Source organism: Caretta caretta, chromosome 3 (genome assembly GCF_965140235.1).
Source record: "Caretta caretta isolate rCarCar2 chromosome 3, rCarCar1.hap1, whole genome shotgun sequence".
Lineage (NCBI taxonomy): Eukaryota > Metazoa > Chordata > Testudines > Cheloniidae > Caretta > Caretta caretta.
The window spans coordinates 210,700,044-210,718,342 of NC_134208.1; the positions used below are offsets into that span (position 1 = coordinate 210,700,044).

General features: G+C 53.0%; 2 protein-coding genes across 3 annotated transcripts in view; one reads left to right on the forward strand and one right to left on the reverse strand.

Moving 5' to 3' along the window:
- PYGB (glycogen phosphorylase B) overlaps positions 1–11,264 on the forward strand; it is a 41,967-nt gene extending 30,703 nt beyond the window's left edge. For both annotated transcript variants that reach the window (XM_048842256.2, XM_048842258.2), the window contains exons 14-20: positions 718–865; positions 1,497–1,555; positions 2,559–2,700; positions 4,062–4,269; positions 6,024–6,158; positions 7,279–7,345; positions 8,223–11,264. In XM_048842256.2, coding sequence (XP_048698213.1) covers positions 718–865; positions 1,497–1,555; positions 2,559–2,700; positions 4,062–4,269; positions 6,024–6,158; positions 7,279–7,345; positions 8,223–8,375 — 912 coding nt within the window. In that variant the 3' untranslated portion in view covers positions 8,376–11,264. The remainder of the gene's footprint in view (positions 1–717; positions 866–1,496; positions 1,556–2,558; positions 2,701–4,061; positions 4,270–6,023; positions 6,159–7,278; positions 7,346–8,222) is intronic.
- Positions 11,265–12,672: 1,408 nt separating this feature from the next.
- ABHD12 (abhydrolase domain containing 12, lysophospholipase) overlaps positions 12,673–18,299 on the reverse strand; it is a 51,675-nt gene continuing 46,048 nt past the window's right edge. The window contains exon 13 of the mRNA XM_048842259.2: positions 12,673–14,938. Coding sequence (XP_048698216.1) covers positions 14,899–14,938 — 40 coding nt within the window. The 3' untranslated portion in view covers positions 12,673–14,898. The remainder of the gene's footprint in view (positions 14,939–18,299) is intronic.

Sequence of the window (18,299 nt, forward strand, 5' to 3'; positions counted from 1 at the left end):
TCAGTTTGAAATTTGGGATCTTTCTATTTCAGTGACTGTCCCCTTGTTCTTGCACTGCCTTAGCAGTTCCCAATCTACCTCCCTGTGCAGTCCTTGCTTCAGGCAGCCATCCGCCCATCCCAGAGGTTCCCGGAGGTGCTTCAAGCTGTGAGGAAGAGGGATTTCCTCATGCATTTCCAAACACGTGCACACAGCGTGTATTTGCACCTTTGTCGAGCAATCCGTGGCATTAGCTTTGGAGGCAGGTGTCTGGTGTGCAGGTAGAAGACGCCCATCCTACGAATCCCTGGGTGGGTGGAAGTTCACCACTCACTCCCCACCCACGGCGCTGAGCACTCGTGACTGGAGCTGGTCAGGAATTTTTCAGCAGAATGTTTTTTGTCAGAAAATGGCGATTCATGAAAACCAAAACTGTTCCTGGAAGTGTGTCCGTTTCAGTGGAACTTTTGTTGAGAACGACCCACAGATCCAGGAAGGAACTGTGACAGAGAGAGAGAGAAACCCACCCCAGCATTGCCAGCAATCCAGTGATGAGGCTCTCACCTAGGAAAACCCAGGTTCGAGGCTCTGCTGTGAATCAGACAGAGCAGGGACTTGGTAAATATTCACTGGCCAGAGAGAGAATCTGCCAGAGGAGCTCTTGTTTTCCAGCCGGCTGCACCGTTACAGACGAGCTGTCAGACAGGTACTCAGCTGTCTCCCCACTTTCTTTCCCAGGAGAACAAGCTCAAGTTCTCTGCCTACTTGGAGGAGAAGTACAAGGTGAAAATCAACCCGTCCTCCATGTTTGACGTGCACGTGAAGAGGATTCACGAGTACAAGAGGCAGCTCCTCAACTGCCTGCACATCATCACCCTCTACAACCGTGAGCTGGGTTCTCACTCCCACCTCTCCGCGCAGCTGCGTGGCTCACTGGGACCAGAGGGCCCTTTGGGTGCAGGAAGGAGGGCTGTGCCCCCAGGCGCCAGTCTAGGGGCAGTGGGGGGGGGGACTGGGTTTGTCTCGCAAAGTTCTGCCCCTCTGGCCTTGTTGTTGGTCCTTTCCCAAGCAATGTTTGGTTCCTAAATATGTATTTTCAGTGCAAATGGGTTTCCTAACTTCCAAAGACCCCAGTTACTGTTGGTTAACGTGGGCTGTATAACCCCATGGTCACGCTGTGTTCCAGAAATACCAGAGCCCAATTTCTGCTCCGGGAACGGATGGTCAATGTCAATTCTTGTGTCTTCACGGAAATGCTGATGGTGCTCTGAGGTGGCCATGACTGGAAGGTTTAGCACAGAAGCAGATGCAGATCTGGTGTCTATAGTTATGTTTACTTAGAGTATAAAGTCCTTAAGGCAGTGACCACGTGTTCTGTATTTGTACAGCACCTGGCGCGACGGGGTCCTGTTCATGACCGGTGCCTCCAACCGCTACTGCAGCCAAATAGCATCATCTCTTTGTTACTCTGCACCGTTACCCTGCATTACTCTAATTTTATCCTCTGAATCTTTCAGGCATGAGAAAAGACCCATCAAAGTCCTTCGTGCCAAGGACTGTCATGATTGGAGGAAAGGTGAGACGTTCCATTAACTCTTCCTTTTGAGCACCGTTTAATACGCTGAACTGGGTGCATACCTCTGCCTTCTGCTGGAGAGCGCATGTATTACTGGCCTTATGGCTTCCGGTCTGTAAAGACCGGCGCCCCCCCCCTCCCTGCCCCCCGTTCTCCACTGCACAGACACCGAGGGAGAGCACGAAGGTGGAGGCAGAGGCCTGGCCGAGGGAGCCCAGTGGCTGAGAGACTCAAACCACCTGGGGAAGGGTTTGGCCTGGGGACGAAGAATCACAGGCTGTGGCCACCAGTGGGGGTCTTTGCAGGACTCCGGTGGGCTTTGGCTCTTCACTCCAGCGCGGCCGTATCGTCTTGCTGCAGTCCCGTGCGCCCTGTGTTCCAGCACCGGCGCCAGAGCGGATGCTTGGTTTGAAAGCGCCTTTCTTCTGCCTCTGCTCAGCCCCGCTCCTGGAGCCGGCTGCCGTTCCGTAGTCGCCTTCTCTTCGGCGGGAGCGATCGCAGCTCCTCTGCAGCAGCCACTTGCGGTGCCCGCTTCTCGCGGAGTACACAGGCCTCAGCACATCGGTTTAAAACCATTTGTAAGCCTTGTGCCCCGTGTAAGCCCGCAGGGCCCCGGCCTCTTGAACCAAAGTAAGAATTTTCACTGCCCTGCCCCTAGGAATAGCATACGACCCGGGCTCCCAAACTCTCTTGGTCTTGCACCACCCTGTTGAAAGACCGTTTGAAGAGAACGGCTCAAGCTCACGCCTGCCATCTCAGGAACCCCTGGCCTAGGCTGTTCATCTTGGCAACATCCACTTGGACTGGAACTAGCAGTCTGGGGGGCTGCCACACGCCCTGGCTTGCAGCGGTTTCCATCCTATCCAGGGCTTACAGTTTGGTTCAGTGGCTCTCAGCACCCCCCACTGTACACACTGGTCCAGTCCCCCTGGGAGTCCCTTCTTTTCGCCTTACTGTGTATTTCTTTATTTAACTTTTTCTGTGTCTCTGTCCCCCTCTGCAGGCAGCTCCCGGCTACCACATGGCCAAAATGATTATCAAACTGATCACGTCCATCGGGGACATCGTCAATAACGATCCCTATATAGGAGATCGACTGAAAGTCATCTTCTTGGAGAACTACAGGGTGTCCTTTGCTGAGAAAGGTAAGACAGCAAAGGGCGTGGACTGCATGGATGCTGTGAGTTGGTGGCGTCCGGGCCGTTCGTAAGGGAAACCAGGAACCGCTTTCACTAGGGGCAGTGCTGGGATTAAGGGTCAGACTGAGAAATGGGGATAAGGGAACTCTGTGTATTTGGCAATAGCAAACGCAGCAAGGGAAATGCGGGAGCAGACTGTGGGGCGGGGTGGATCTGGCCAGAGCAGGGCACAGGTTATGGGTCTCCATAGAAACCTCCCTTTGGAGCTTTCCCAGCATTCCCTGCTGTGGGATTGCAAAGCGTGGGGTGCTCCAGCCATAAGTACCAGAGAAGCTGCACGGGCAGAAGAGACCTCGCCACGAGGGTGCAGCCCCTGTAGCTCTTCGCTCTTCCGATGTGTCCGCTCACGTAAACGCGAGGAGTGAGATCCAGCTGAGAACAGCCCCGAGGGTGATATTTGAGTGCTCCCCATCCTGGGCGAACCAGAGACGTGTGTCGGAGACCTGATGCGTTCAAAGGGGCCTGGAGCTCTGGCTGTGCGTTGTCATGGAAACTCGCCCTGCGTTTGAATGTCCCGGCTCCCTTAACCCTCGGGTCAGGCAGCCCTGAACCAGGAACGTGCGCCCATGTATAGCGCTGCTCTGGGGTCTCCTGTTCTGACACAGCCGGCTGCCTGTCCTCGGGTGCCCAGCCGTGGATTCACCTCCCCAGCCATCACCAGCCACGTGATTTTCCACTTGCACTTCACCCCAGGCTCCTGTGGGGAAGGACCAGGCTGGATCCTGGTTTCCTGGTGCCGGTTGGGAAGAGACTTGCTCCAGGAAGGGGTTGTCAGTGGCGCTCCGGCCAGGGGTGCAGTGCTCCTGGCTGGTGACAGTGGCTCCTGGGAGCGGGGTGAGGATGGGGGTGTGTGCTGAGTGCCTGGGAGAGCCTGACTGCAGATGTCGGCCCAGCCCCTCGGCTGTGGAGCTTTGGGTCTGGGCTGCAGAGGTGACTTTGTGCCCCTCTCCCCCAGGTCCTGGCCGGCTCTGCACCTAGCTGGTGCCCTGAGCTTGAGCACCCTGCGTTGTATCCGCCCACGGGGCCAGCGGAGCCGCTGGGGACTGGGCAGGCCCCAGGAGCTGCGAGCCAGCAGCAGGGCAGGGGTGCGTAGGAGCCGCGGTGCTGGCCCCACACTGCTGTTCAATCCCTGTACTGGAGGGAGGGGCCTGTCCCTGTCTGGCTCCGCGGGGCAGAGAGCTGCACAGGGCTGTTAGCCAGCTGGCCCCAACAGCCCCGGCCCGCCCCCGCGGGCTGGCCCCTGTAAGAGCTGGGACAAGGGGTAAAGAACAGCGGCCTGTTAACTGCCTCCTTCCCCCCACCCGCAGTGATTCCCGCGGCCGATCTGTCCCAGCAGATCTCCACGGCTGGCACCGAGGCCTCAGGCACGGGGAACATGAAGTTCATGCTGAACGGGGCCCTCACCATCGGGACCATGGACGGGGCCAACGTGGAGATGGCGGAGGAAGCTGGCGAGGAGAATCTGTTCATCTTCGGCATGCGGGTGGAGGACGTGGAGGCATTAGACAAGCGAGGGTTTGTAGAACAGCCTCGCGGGCGACCCAGGCTGCCCCCTGCCAGAACGTCCTTAGCCCCCCCCTTCCCCCATTGCCCCAGGCGTTCCAGGGCAAGCTGGCCGTGGGCCGGAGTGGGAGCTGGGGGAAAGACGCGAGCTGTTGTGTGGAAAGGGGAGAGGGCGAGATAGGTGCAGCCGTGTGTGGGAAGGAGACGGGTCTGGGTCCGAGTCAGCGTTACAGGAGTGGAGCAGGAATAGCTGCCAGGAGCAGGTCGCTCTGGTTGGATTCAGAGCCAGGGACTCGTGGAGCGTTGCTCATGGCCCTGGCACAGGTTGGAGGGGCGCTAGGGCCTGGTCTAGGGCACTGACCGTCATGCGTCTGCTGCATTGGGTAGCCATGCCAAGCCATGCCAAGGAGCAACTAGCAGAGGTTGCTGGGTGAGACGTCCCCCACCCCTGCGTAGCGCTGGGGAATGAGCCCCGCTCCTGGGAAGCAGCAGTGGCCGCTGGGGTACGTGGCTGCAGCGGATCGGGGCTGTAGCATCAGTTTTCATCTCTGATGTGTTAAAAAAAAAATCAAACCAACCCCCCACCCAGCTCCACACGCAGTCCCCTTGCGTCACGGAATCCAGCAGGTCCGGGCCAGAACCGCGTCCCGTGCACTGTTCCTTCTAAGCTGTGCGCGTGCATGCAGATCCTAAACCCCACGCACACAAAAATGCGCACAGAAGACATTTTTAGCGCACATGGCCTGTCAAAAATTAGAGGGAACATTGGTCCCGTGTCCTGCCCCGCCGCAGAGGGGCTGGAATGGCAGAGAGACCAGGTCTGCTTAAGTAGCTGTTAAACTCCCACCCTTGCAACCCCGCCAGTGGGAGGAAGCCTGGACGCATGAACGGAGACAGGTCCCCGCCTCTAAACCCTGCTCCAGCTGAACTCGAGGATAGGGCCCAGGGCTCGCAGCCTGGTGGCATCAGCACGCCGTGGAGGAGCCCGCCCCAGTGCATCATCAGCGCAGGGCATTGAGGAAAAGGCCAGTGTGGACACATGGTGACACTCCAAAGAGCACCTGCATCCCCTGGTCAGACGCGACCTCAGCACTTTGGGCCAGATGTGTCAAAGGGATTTAGGCACCTAAAGATGGTACCTAGTAGGACTTTTGACACACCCAACTCCCACTGAAACCAAGGGGGGTTAGATGCTCAGGCACTTTTAAAAGCCACACTGAGAGCCTCTCTGAGTGCTGAAGTACCACTGAAAAATGGTCCTTCGGCTCCTAAATCCTTCAGGCTTGGCCTGCACTAGCAGGTGCTTGCTGGTAGCGCTACGCTGACAAACCCCCCTCCTGTGCACACAGCTTGTGCCAATGCAGCTCGGACCAGCGACTGGGGCCTTGGGCTGGTACAGTTCAGCCCAGGTCCCCCAAACAAAATAAGCCAGCCTGGCAAAAGGACAAGTCTTTTTCTGGTATCAAAATAGGATTAAAAAAATCCCTGCTTACCACCACTGCCGCTATCCCAGCAAGCTGCTAGCAGAGCCCTGGTCGAAAAGCCCCTTTTGGAAATGGGGCCTCGGCTCCTCGGTCACTTCGCTGCCTTGGCAAGCCGAGGGCAGTCAGCGACCCGCGGCGCTGGGTGCAAACACTGGTACTCCCCTGAAAGCTGTTGCCGGGGGAAGGCGCTAACCTTTCACTGCCACGAGAACGTGGCTCTTATTGCTGGGTGTGCCCAAGCCGTACAGAGCCGGCTGCAGCGTGCACGTCTCTCCTGCGTAGGTACAATGCTAGGGAATACTACGAGCGCATTCCGGAGCTGAGACAAGCCATCGACCAGCTCAGCAGCGGCTTCTTCTCGCCTAGAGACCCTGGCTGCTTCCGGGATGTCGTCAATATGTTGATGAACCACGACAGGTAGGAGCCAGTGAACTTGGTCCTTCGTTCCAATCCGGTATGGAAGCCCCTGTGAGCCTCTGGTGCAATATTCCCCTTCCATCTCCAGCCTGGGGAGATGTGGTCGGGTGGCCATGGAAGCTGGAGTCCAGTTAAGGACGTCGGACCAGGTCCAACCTGCCCCTGTGTGAAAGCCCCCTTCCCATGATGGCCCCATTCACGGAGCCGAGTGGGCTGGACTTCACGCTGCACCCGTGCTCTGGCCGTGGACTCCCAGCCCAGGGCAGCGGCTGGCCCTTGTACCCAGGGCTAGTGTGCAGCTGTCACAGCAGGCGTAACGCCCGTCCCAGTGCACGTCGGTCTCACCCACTGGTTCCCTTCTCCTCGTGCGGACACAGCCGGCCCGCAGTGAGTGACTGGGGCCTTCCCTGCGCTTGTAACCCTGGGGCTGCGGGCCAGGCTCCTTCCCACGTTTGGGCCAGGGCCCCACCCTCCTGTGCCTGGGGTACTGCTGCCCCGGGGAGGGTAAAACGCCGTGAATGTCAAGCCAGCTTCCTTCTCTTCCTTCCAGCAGGGGTGGCTTGCGGGGGGGGCTGGTCCCCCCACCCTGGAAGAGAGCAGGGGGGCAGCCCTGGATTCCTAGCGATTCTCTAAAGACAAGAGCCGCTGCTGCGGAGGATCTCTGCCTCCCTGCCTGGCATCACCACCCCTGCAGCCATGACACGGTGCTGCCCTCGGAATCCCTCCCCGGTGCCAACGTGCAGTAACTCGCTCCAGGGGCCCCGCTGGGCCTGCAGCCCTCTACCCCGCTTCCCCACCCCGGACCTGGGGCTTCTGCAGGGGAGCGGGGAGCGCCAGTACCAGGCTAACACCATGGATTCATCTCCCTGCCACTCACAGATGCACGGGGGAAACGAGAGCCAAGAAACAGGGCACGGACTGGGTTATGAGCAGACAGCACCAGTTTCCTTCAGTCTGCGATAGCCACGTAGGCTCCTTCAGCAGCTCAGGGCTGTGTCGGTTCCTAATGCTGGAGAAACCCAGCAGCACATTTCCTGATCGTCCCCGATCCTTCGCACTGACCTGAGCAGCTGACTCAGGCTTGAGTTCCGCATCTCACTCTCCTCTGCTCTGGTTTCAGATTTAAAGTGTTTGCTGACTACCAGGCCTACATGGAGTGTCAAGGCCACGTTGACCAACTGTACAGGGTAAGAGAACCACGCACTGCAGCAAGCGGCTGGATGGTCAGCAACACCGACAGTGAACGCGAAGGCCTCAGCTCCACTCATGGGTTTGCTGGCAAAGCTAAACCGGCATAGCCCTGCTGGCAACCCCTCCTAGGACAGAGACAGCTTGTGGCAGTAGAGCTCACACTGGCTCAGCAAGTGAAATAACCAGCCCAGCCACGTCCGTCCGTGCTGATATAACTACATCTGCACTGGGGCTTTTGCCGTCTTAGAAGTGTCACCGAAACTTGTTGCACATAAGAACGGCCAGACTGCGTCAGACCAAAGGTCCGTCCAGCCCAGTGTCCTGTCTGCTGACAGCGGCCAATGCCAGGTGCCCCAGAGGGAATGAACAGAACAGGGAATCATCCAGTGACCCATCCCCTGTCGCCCATTCCCAGCTTCTGGCAAAAAGTACGGGTAAAAGTTTCTAGTGCAGAGCTGTCCTCAGCCACCGTCCTGCTCCAGGGGAAGTGGTGGAGACCCCATCCCCTGGATATTAGAAGTATGTTGGCCAAAAGGCTAGTAAATAAATGTACAAGAGAACAGACCTGCACTGGCCGGGCGCCAGAGTAGATGACCTGTCCGGCTTTTCCGGCTCTCGGTTCTGTTGCGTAAGGAACCCTGCTGCAGCAGCAATGAATGTGGTTGTGTTTTCACAAAGCAAAGCGTGAACAAGCTGCCTGCCCCACACTCTGACCCCGTCCATGCTAGCGAGCGGGGCAGTCTGTACAGGGCTGTTGTTCCAACCGGGAGCAGAGTGACTGGGAGGGAACAGCCCAGAAGCAGCTCGCTCCAAGTCACACTCCAAAAGCTGTAACCCATGCGGTTTCATGTTGCCTTTTCATCTTCATTACAGAAGCCAAGAGAGTGGACTAAGAAGGTCATCAAGAACATCGCTTCCTCAGGGAAGTTTTCCAGTGACAGGACGATCACCGAGTATGCCAGAGAAATCTGGGGTGTGGAGCCATCAGCTGTGAAGATCCCCCCACCTAACATCCCCAGGGATTAAGCTTGGCACTAAATGTGTGTCTGGTTGATCCAGGCTTAAGGTGCTTCTGGTTTCCAGCTATGTTTGCACAGATGAACTTAACACCAGTTGAGGGTCTGGAATCTATAAAATAGGGCATTTGCCAGGGAGAAGAGGCGGGTGCTTTTAATAAGAGCAGAGAGGAGAGATGTTGGCCAAAGCCTTGTGTGTGAAAACAGGTAAAACAAAAGGAGCAGCAGGAAACCTGGTTAGAACTAAGGCCATTCTGTCTGTTACTCAGTTAACCAACTTGCATGTCCTGTACCGTGTTGAGTGAGCTAATGGCTGCCTAGACTTCCTGAAGATACATCCCATGCTAGGCCAAGCACTTAGTGAAATTCTTGTTTTCCCCTTCCGTAGAAAGGCTGCTCTAATCTCTATAGAGGGGGTGATCACTGAACACCCTGCTCAGATGATCTGCCAGCATGGTCTGAACCTGCCCACGCCTCCTACCCCACCAGTCGTTGCTAGGAGCCTCACCTGGGTTCTTACACCTTCTAGCCACAGTCAGCGCTGGGACACTGGTTAGGTGAAGCAGGAGTGGAACCAACACAGGTCATTTTCCCTATTTAAAGGTAAATGACCCCACTCTAGCCAAGTGTCTGGTTTTGCTGCATGGGGTGAAAGAGGATTAAACTCCACTAGCCAGCAGGCCCATTTTAATGATCAAGAAATGAGATTTATTTATTTTTAAACTGCCCCGTAGGAAACTTGCAGAAGGAGCTGACAGGCTCTGTGTGCGCACAGCAGGGGGCTTTTGGAGCACACCTGAGCCCTAACCTCATGGTTGTTTCTGCATCTAGCAGCCCCAGGTGGGGTGTGTTTTTCATGCTGAAAGGAGGCAGCTACTGGACTTCAGCCAAGATTGAAACCACCTGCTTTCCTTACCAAAGACTGCACCTCATTTGAATTAAAAAGCAGCTTGCAGACAGCAATTAAATATGGAGGTGCCCCCTGGAGCTGTTATAGATCCTGGTCTAAGGCACTATCTTGCTCCAAGTGGTGTCTGTAGAGCTGCTATGAAGGCATGTGAGATTGTATTAGCTTTCATCAAGCAGTTTGTGGCTGGGCCTGGATTGCGCTCCTGTTTCCACTTTGTAACGCCTACAAGGCCCATGCTGGCCGAAGGGCTTACTGGTCTCTGAAGAAATACTTGCAAGCACCAGCCTGTAAACGCTGTGCTTGTGAGATAGCATGGCGGGGCTGGATGGCTTCTGAGGCATGTGGCCACAGGCACAGGGCGAAGAGGAACCCATCAGCTTAGCACTTCCCCCGGCTTCCCAAGCCCTGCCTGAACCCAAGATCCATTTTTGTTGTTGGTGCAGTTGTTGGCCCCGCAGTAAGGGACAAAGACACTGTCACTTTCCCTCTGGCCAAGGGCCCTGCAGTTACTGTGCTGGCCAAGGGCCCTCGCTGGCCACGCTGACCTGTTCCTGCACAGAACTGCTGCATCCCCTTTTCTACCCCACCCAAGCCCAACTGTCTCTGTGACCTATGCCCAGAACAAGCCATCGCCCACCCTGGGGCATTGGCTACCAACCAGACCACCTCCATCAAGGAAAGAGGTCCAAAGCTGGGACCATCAGCTAGCAGGCAAGTCACTTCCCCCAAAGCCCTTCAGTCTGCTCAGAGCTATAAGGCAGGGTCAGGACAGCCTGGCAGGCAGCAACCCCCTGCTACAGGGACCATGACAGCCCCAGTGCTCTTAGCAGCTGCCCCTGTTGTCCAATAGGGGAAAAGGCCTGGAACAGTATGGATGGGCTCTACAGCAAGGGGCCTCCACAGCCCAGGGAAGGACCCGAGTATTAGGCTCCATGTATGTTATCAGCTGCAGCTGGACTCCATCACAGCCCATGCGTTGCTGGAATTTGAAGCTCCTATTGCTGGAAGAGCCAGGTTCCTGCATGGTCTCCCTTGGCCCAGCTCACCCAGAGCAAGCCCGATCTGATATGATAACTGCATTGTCCTCGCCAAGCCTCCCCCCGTGCATTTCCTTAGTCCTACGAGTGGAGCCAGGAAAAGCACAGTCAGTAGGAACCTCAGTACAGGTGAGGCTCTGGGCCCAGGAGCTGACTGCCAAATACAGAATTGCTGGGAAAGCTCATCTGCAATAGCACACCTGAAATTAAGTCACTGTGTCCAGGCTGGCGTGCCTTTGCTGTGACCATTGATGTGTTACGTCTCTATGCCCATGAGCAGAGAAAAGGACTAAGCCCGTCACTTCCCAGCGAGGAAGGGGATACACTTTTGGTGTGCATTGAAATCAAGTACAGTCCCTTCTTTAAATGATCAAAAAGATCAACCCCTAAGTCCACTTAACAATTTTTCACTGTAGTGTTGTTGCAGCCATGTTAGACCGAGAATCGTGGAGAGACAAGATGGGTGAAAAAGGGCTTTTAATGGCTCATGAGCTGGAGAAGACCTGAAGAGCTCAGTGTAGCATTATCTCACTCACCTTGTGGCTCTAGGATTTTTAAATGCTGTCAAATTTCTTGAGTATACAACGCTACTTCTGCTAAAGAATGTACCGTACTTCATCTGCATGCAGCTGCTGATCTACTTCCATTGTGTTTTGTGTTGATCTGTACTAGGCGGAGTACTTGCTGGATTGTCAATGCATTACTCACATTTCATAGTCTGTGTTCCACAAACTGGGATATTTGAACTGCAGATCAGCTCGTACTGAGCAGGAACGTGGAAGGTTTTGAAATTAGAGCATCCCAGTTGCTTCCGTATCAGCCTCTAATGGGACATGCAAATAGATTTAGTGTATTGTTTCAACATGCTGGCATGAAGTATGGATATTAATCTGTGTAGTGAATCTGTGTTCCTCACTTGTGCATTGGAAACTGATTAAAACAATCAAAATGCCCAGCTGGTTTGTGTTCAAATCCTTGGTCTCTAGTACTGATAGCCTCACAATAATATAAACCTTAGAAATTGACTGGGGGCTCAGCAAATTAAGTAATCACTGATTCTGCTTTCCCTCCCCCCCCACCCCTTAGCCACCCAGGACCATCCTTACCCATACACCAGCTACGTAGGGCACCAGGAAATGTGGGGCACCAAATTGCCTGGTGCCCTACGCAGCTGCATGCTGCTCCAGCAGCCAGCTAGGAAAGCTGCCACTGCCCCTGCTCTGCCTCTTCCCCAAAGCTCCCACCCCTGGTCTGCCCCAGCCCTACCTCCATTTCACCCCTTCCCCAAGCTATGTCCTGGGGGACTGCAGCAGGGGTCGGGTATGCCCCTGCACTCACCAGGCGATGGGAATTGGAGCAGGTTAGGGCCTGGTCGCTCCTCTCTGCCAGCTCCCAGCCACACCACCAGTGAGTGCTGGAGGGTGGTTCCCTTCTGTCCCCCAAGTCCCAAGGCCAGGAGCCAGAGAAGCAGAGCAGAGGCAGGCTGGGGCCAGGTCACTCCACTTCCCGCCACCCCATAAGTGCAGGGTCGGGCCTGCCCTGCAGTCACCGGGCAGCAGGAAGTGGAGTGACCTGGCCCCAACCCACTCCACTGGCACATACTGGGGGGCAGTTTCCCCCTTGTGCCCCCAATGCTGCTCCTGTCCCCCCACAGAGGCCTAGGGCCAGCCCCCTGCCCGCAGAGGGGGGGCTGCGTAGGACACCAAAACTTCTAGGGACGGCCCTGATGCCACCCTGCGGAAGCCATTTCTGTGCCTACTTTGGTCCCACCAGCCTCCATGTCTACGCTGTCGGCTTTGGCCAAAGATTGCTGGCTGGATAAGCTGCCACCCTCCCTTTAATTCCTACCCTACACATTTATCAGGGCCTAGAACCACGTCGAGAACAGAAACTAGGTTCAGTGGGAAAGTACTGAGTCTGCAGGTGGTTTTATATTAACTACATGCCTTGTATACTTACAGGTTGTTGCATAACCCATCACAGCCCCTCTTTTACCCCCTATGACATTCATTGGCACAGCCCAGCACTCCTCCCCGTTTGTTCATACAGCAGGAAAAACGTTCCAGTGACCCCCAATCCCATGAAAAGGTGGTGTTGTGAGGTGCCCCCCCCGGAGAACCGATGGCATAGCCCATTCTGATCATCTCTCCAGCATTACTTGTCGTCAGAGGAGCACCGAGTACCTTTAGAAGCAAAGAACAAGTTTGGGACGCCAAGGGATACTTCAATGTACGCAGGTTTTGCTTGGAAACTCACTGATGGATCTGAGGTTTGCCAACTCCAAGGGAGGCATTAAATTCTGCCTCAAGCTGAGCTCTCTCCTTTCTTCCAAGTTAAAAACAAGACAAATAAGTCAACAGTGGAGTGATCAGAAGTTTTATTAAAGCTACACATTTTTAGATAAACATTTCAATCAATGCACATTACTGGCCTAATTAACTGGAATGTATGTTGAAATAAACTGCACTGGTTCATGCTCTGGAATCTAATCTGTGTCACATGGGAGGAGAGTCAACATTTTCATTTAAGTTTATACTTTAACATGAGTCAGATGACAGCAGCAGCATTAGATGGAATGTAGAGACTGAATTGCAAAGAGCCAAATAGTGTTTCTGTCCTGTCAGTGCAATAAATATCAGTAAGTGCATAAAATAGAATTTAAGTGTCACAGTTAGCTCAGAAGTGTTATGGGTCAAAACCTTAGTATAACCACACTACGGCCGGCAGACAGACAATCTACTGTCCGCTTTGTAACTATTATGAGCCTGTAGCTATAACTTGGATGCATGCTGAACTGGTTACACTACGCCTTATACAACTGCGTAAGAGAACAGACCCCTCAAGGCTGTAAGGTTCACTTCTGAACACTAGGAACTAAAACTATTACACCGAGTATTACAGGGGATGATTTGTTAGGACCAGTTCAAACAAGGCTAGAGTACCCCGAAAAGCCCCAGTTTATTGGGTTCTCCAGCTACAGCTCCCATTGTCCAGCACGTGACATTCTCCCACCCACATGCCCCAAACGTCTGTGCCATGCTAGTGGGGGTGGAGGTGCGAGTCCTGAACCAGGAATTGTTTTGTGGAAGCAGTCAGGGAAGGAGGGGGGGAATGGAAGGCACAACAGAACGGGGACACTTGTGATGTGCCTCCCTAAAGGGTATGATAAAGGGATGCACAGCCAGCAGCCCAACTTTCCACCACAGAGCAGCTTGCGCATCACTTCCCGCTGTACAAGGAGGAAGCTTCCACTGAGCATCTCCCCCAGTGGAGTGGGGCCCTATGAATCTACAGCCTCCCAGCATGGCCAGCCACCCATCCAGGACAGCACATGTTGCTATGAGGAAAGACGGACTGAGGCCACAGATGAACCAGGTGTATTCCGTGTGAACAGGAGAGCTGAGTCTTTGCCCAAGGCATGGAAAACAGGGTGTGGGGAATAAAGAAAAAAACAGAACCACAGTTTATTTGCATTACTATCTACTGCTGCTTGGTTTTAGTTATGCAGGAATTGCTCTGCCTAAGGAACTGACAAGTTCACCTCTCCCTTTGTGCCTGACAACTGGAGCTAAAACATGTTTCTTACGGATCTCTGTCCTCTCATCCCCAAGAAAGTGCTTGTGTCTCTTTATGCTTAAAGAAGAACGGAAGACATTTTTTGTTTAAATAAATTCCTACATATTCTAGGCCCATATGATTCAGAGAACGGGAAATCTCAGAAAAAAATTTAAAAACTTTCTCTAAAGTACAATCCCATCTGCTGAAGTCACTTAAGGTACCAATACTCCTACCAAAGGTATATGGGAAGGGGGAAAAGGAATACTCCAGAGATGTGCATGTATGGAGTGGGAATGATACTCAGAAAGAAGGACATGGGGGGGGGGGAAATGGAAAAGTGTTACAACATCCCCATCACATTAAATATTTGTGTCTTACTTTTTTAAAAACATCCTTTTTATTTCAAAATGTGTTTGTCTTGCAAGTACCCTTACGCTTTTGCAGTACACCTCAAATTAAAAGTTAACTGATTTCAATAAAACATCAATATTCCCCATGATCTCCAGCACTTTCCTGATTATAACCATTGAGAGAAAATGATGAACTAAATATATATATTCTATAAAGGAAACACCCTGGAACTGAAGCAAGACAACTGCAATATTTAAAGATGGTCACAGCCACCATTTTGTGGGTAAATCACAGTCCATTTGTGATCCAAAATGTTATGCTGTTTTTAAATGTAGAAGTACCACCATTTGTCCCAAAACATGTTTTCTAGGAATGTCTGTTCTTTTAATTATTATGCTGCATTGGTAGGTCTTTGTTGTGCTCAAGTTTTGAATGGGCTGGTATTGGTGCATGGGTTGGTTTGTTTTTCTGTCCATGTTAAAACAGAAGCCAGCTAACTTCATTTCTTTCTTCTCCTACTGTCTTAGACACTGATGTGGGAGTTTGGATTTCCAAGGGTATGCATCAGGACAAACGAAGGAATTCCTGGCTTAGCCAGTGCCAAGCGCTAAAGAATGGCACACTTACCGAAAGAAAAAACAAAAAGAACCACCTTAATGCTACCAAGCAGCCAGTCTTCAGTGATGATGTGCATGTTCAGATTTTCCCAGGAATTCCCTAGAAAAGAAAACAAGAAACCGACAGTGACAAATCCACTCTGCCACTTTCCAAAACCAGGTCACACTCCTCTCAGGTCTGAGGCACAGCCCGTTAAAACCAAGGTGTTTGACTATGCTCCCGGCGAAGGTGTGATTGTAGCACAGGTAGGCATACTTGTGGGAGCTTCAGCCTAGCTAGCATAGGCATCAGCCCAGGCTGGCTACCTGAGCATGGATCCAGGCTCCTGGAGGGCTTGCACGCTGGTTGCTAGCCCATGCCACCACATCCTCGCTGCTACTGGTGCACGTGGTAGCTAGATTAAAGCTGGCATCGTGAGCTTGCGCCGTACTGCAGTCACACGTTCGCTCTGCAGCGCAGACATTCCCAAAGGGTGTCTCTGCACTGACTTCAAAGGGAGCAGGCCTCCCGCGCACAGAGCTCTCCTGTTAAAGCAAACAGGAACCCCCCCGGTCTATCAAGAAGAGAATCTGCCCTCCTTTGTATGATCTGACCTGCTGATAAAATATCATGAACAGTCCTACAGAGTAAAGCTCACTCTTTGGCTCCGGAAGCCTGATTTCCCAATGTGATAGTCACCGCTGACTATGAATGCCCCAACAGTTAAGAGAGAATTGGGCACAGAGCAACAGAGACGACATCTTAAATGCCCTATACAGGTACTTTTGCATTTCCACTGAACAAATGGTTCCCTACCTGTCCATAACTGTTGTTCTTCTAGATGTACTGCACGTCGATTGCGCTGTAGATGTCTGTGCCCTCTACTGCACAGACGTCAGCGGTTCCCCCGAGAGCACCCACTGGGGCAGCAGGAGCATTCGCTGTTGCCTTGCTTGCCACATGCAGGCATAAAGGGCCTAACCATTCTGACTCCCCTAATTCCTTTCTATGGGCAAGACTGCGACAGAGAAGGGAAGGAGAGTGGGTTGTAGAATGGACATGCGCAACACATCTCAAAGAGCAACAGTTATGGACAGGTTAGTAACCCTTTTTAATTCCTGGGGTAATTGCATATATCCATTCCACTGCAGGTGACCCACAAGCAGTCTCCCTGGAGATGGGCTCGGAGTCTATCTGAACAGGGGCTGGAGGACCACTCATCCAAGCTCAGGATCGTCTCTAGATTGTTGAGAGAAGGTGCAGTGGGGGGTAAACATGTGACCGGATGATCAGGTTGCTGCTTTGCAAATGTCTAATATGGCTTGTGAGCCAGAAATGCCACAGAAGTTGCTTGGGATCCAGCTGAATGACCCAGTGCTCTATCCAGTGGATTCCATTAGCCAGCTGGCAACAGGTGAATAAAACCGGATATCACGTCAAAATTCTTTGTGTGGAAACACGCCTGCCCTTCACTCTGTCTGCAAATGCAATGAACGATTGAAATGAAGACCTGAAATATTTAGTCCATTCCAGATAAAATGCTGAAGCTCTTCTGATTTCTGCAGTGTGTAGTCTCTCCTCACCTTTACTACCGTGAGGATTTGGGGAAAAGATCTGTAGGAAAATTGCTTGGCTGACATAAAAAGTGGAGACCACTTGCGTAAGAAAACTTGGATGGGGAAGATCAAAGTAGATTTTATCTATGTAAAAAAACATTATGTGGAGGTTCTGATACTAGTTCCCTCAACTCCCCCACTCTCCTGACTGATACAGTGGCTACTAGAAATGCAACTTTCATTAAAGAGTTATTGCCATTGGGTTGGAAGTGGTAGTCCACAGCGGGGTGAAATGCTGGTATAACCACTAGGGGTACCCTGACTGAGGGAAACAGCCCGCCATACAGAAGATATTCTTGCTTCTATTCAGCATGTACTGTACTAGGAGAGACCCCTTTCAGTCTTGACTAGGTGGAAAACCTCTTCCACTTGGCAAGGCAAGTTGTCCCAGTTGATGGTTTTCTACAGTTCAGTTGCACCTCCTGCACACTCTAAAACAAGACTCTCCTGCCGATGCTAACCAGGAAGCTTCCAGGCTGTCAGGTGAAGGGCCTGAAGATTAGGATGGAGGAGGCAGCCGTGAGTCTGTGAAATGAGGTCTGTGTAAATCAGGAGTGAGAATCGCACACTGACTGTGAAAACCAGTGCTGACAGGGCCACACTGGAGCAATCAGTATAAGCCCCTTGCAGGTACTGAGACTGAAACGAAAGTAGGCAGCTGACATACTCCTGATGACGGGACTGCCTAGGTTGGACACATAGGAGCCCACTTCAGAGTCTGGTGAAGCAGAAGCCTCTTCTTGTGAGCACTGTGGTGCTGTACCTGTAAGGGACTTGGAAGAAAGGGGAGCTGTCATCTCTGGCTTCCCCCTAGAGAGCACCTCATTAATTGGTACCCTGTTGGCCGAATCCAATGGAACTGCCTGGTGCAGAGGGGAAGGCGCTGATGATGGCATTTTGGATGCCAGTGCTGGGCGACTCCAAGAGGTTTAACAACTCTCTTGCAGCCTCAAACCCCTCAGGAGTAGATGGTACCGGGTCATAAGGAGATCCCGACAAAGGTGCTTCAGGAGTTGGTCTCGACTAGCCTGCACTGGGCTCTGGAGTCAGTGAACTCCCCTGTTTAGAGGTGTGCTCTGTAGAGTGCTTCCTCTCTGACACCCTCCTGAGTCTTTAGAACAGCTCAACCTCTTCATCTCTTTCGACAATCTGGTACCGAGTCTGATTTCCAATGCCTCTTCTTGAGTACCGGCAACACCGATCTGCCTCTCGGTAATGGTACCGCCAAAAGGTACATACTGCTGCTCGGTACCCGGACCAAGGCAGATCGCTCAGATGGAAGAGGTAGCACCGATTCCAGTGGCAGATATTTTAATGTGGCTGTCCTGTCTTCTTTAGAACAAGGTTTAAAACCCTTACAAATCACACATTTGTCGCTCACAAGCCCCCCCCAAGAACTTAAGGCAGCTGGGGTGAGGGTCACTACTGGGCATTGCCTCACCATGAGAGCAGCAAGGCTTGAAAGCCGGAGAGTGTGGCATATCTCCAGTGCCAGGTCCAGAACCTAGACCCGGTACCAGAGCCACACAAAACACCACAACTATTTTAACTAGTCAATCAGCTAACTCACTAATACACTACACTAACTAGACAGGTACTAGATAGAGGATTTGACTGAAGACTTGCAGAAGCAAGGACAGGGAGCTCCAACACCTATCACAGAGGGTAGGAAGGAACTGAGGAGGGCAGGTGGCTCGGCCCTTTATACCTGTACGTGGCGAGCAAGGCAGCGGGGGTGCTCCTCCTGCCCCGATGGATACTGCTAAGGGAAAAACGCTCTGACAACCGTGCACTGGGGGGCACAAACACCTACAGGGGAATGCACACGCGCAGTCACTCGAAGGAGAACTACAGCCATCGCAAGC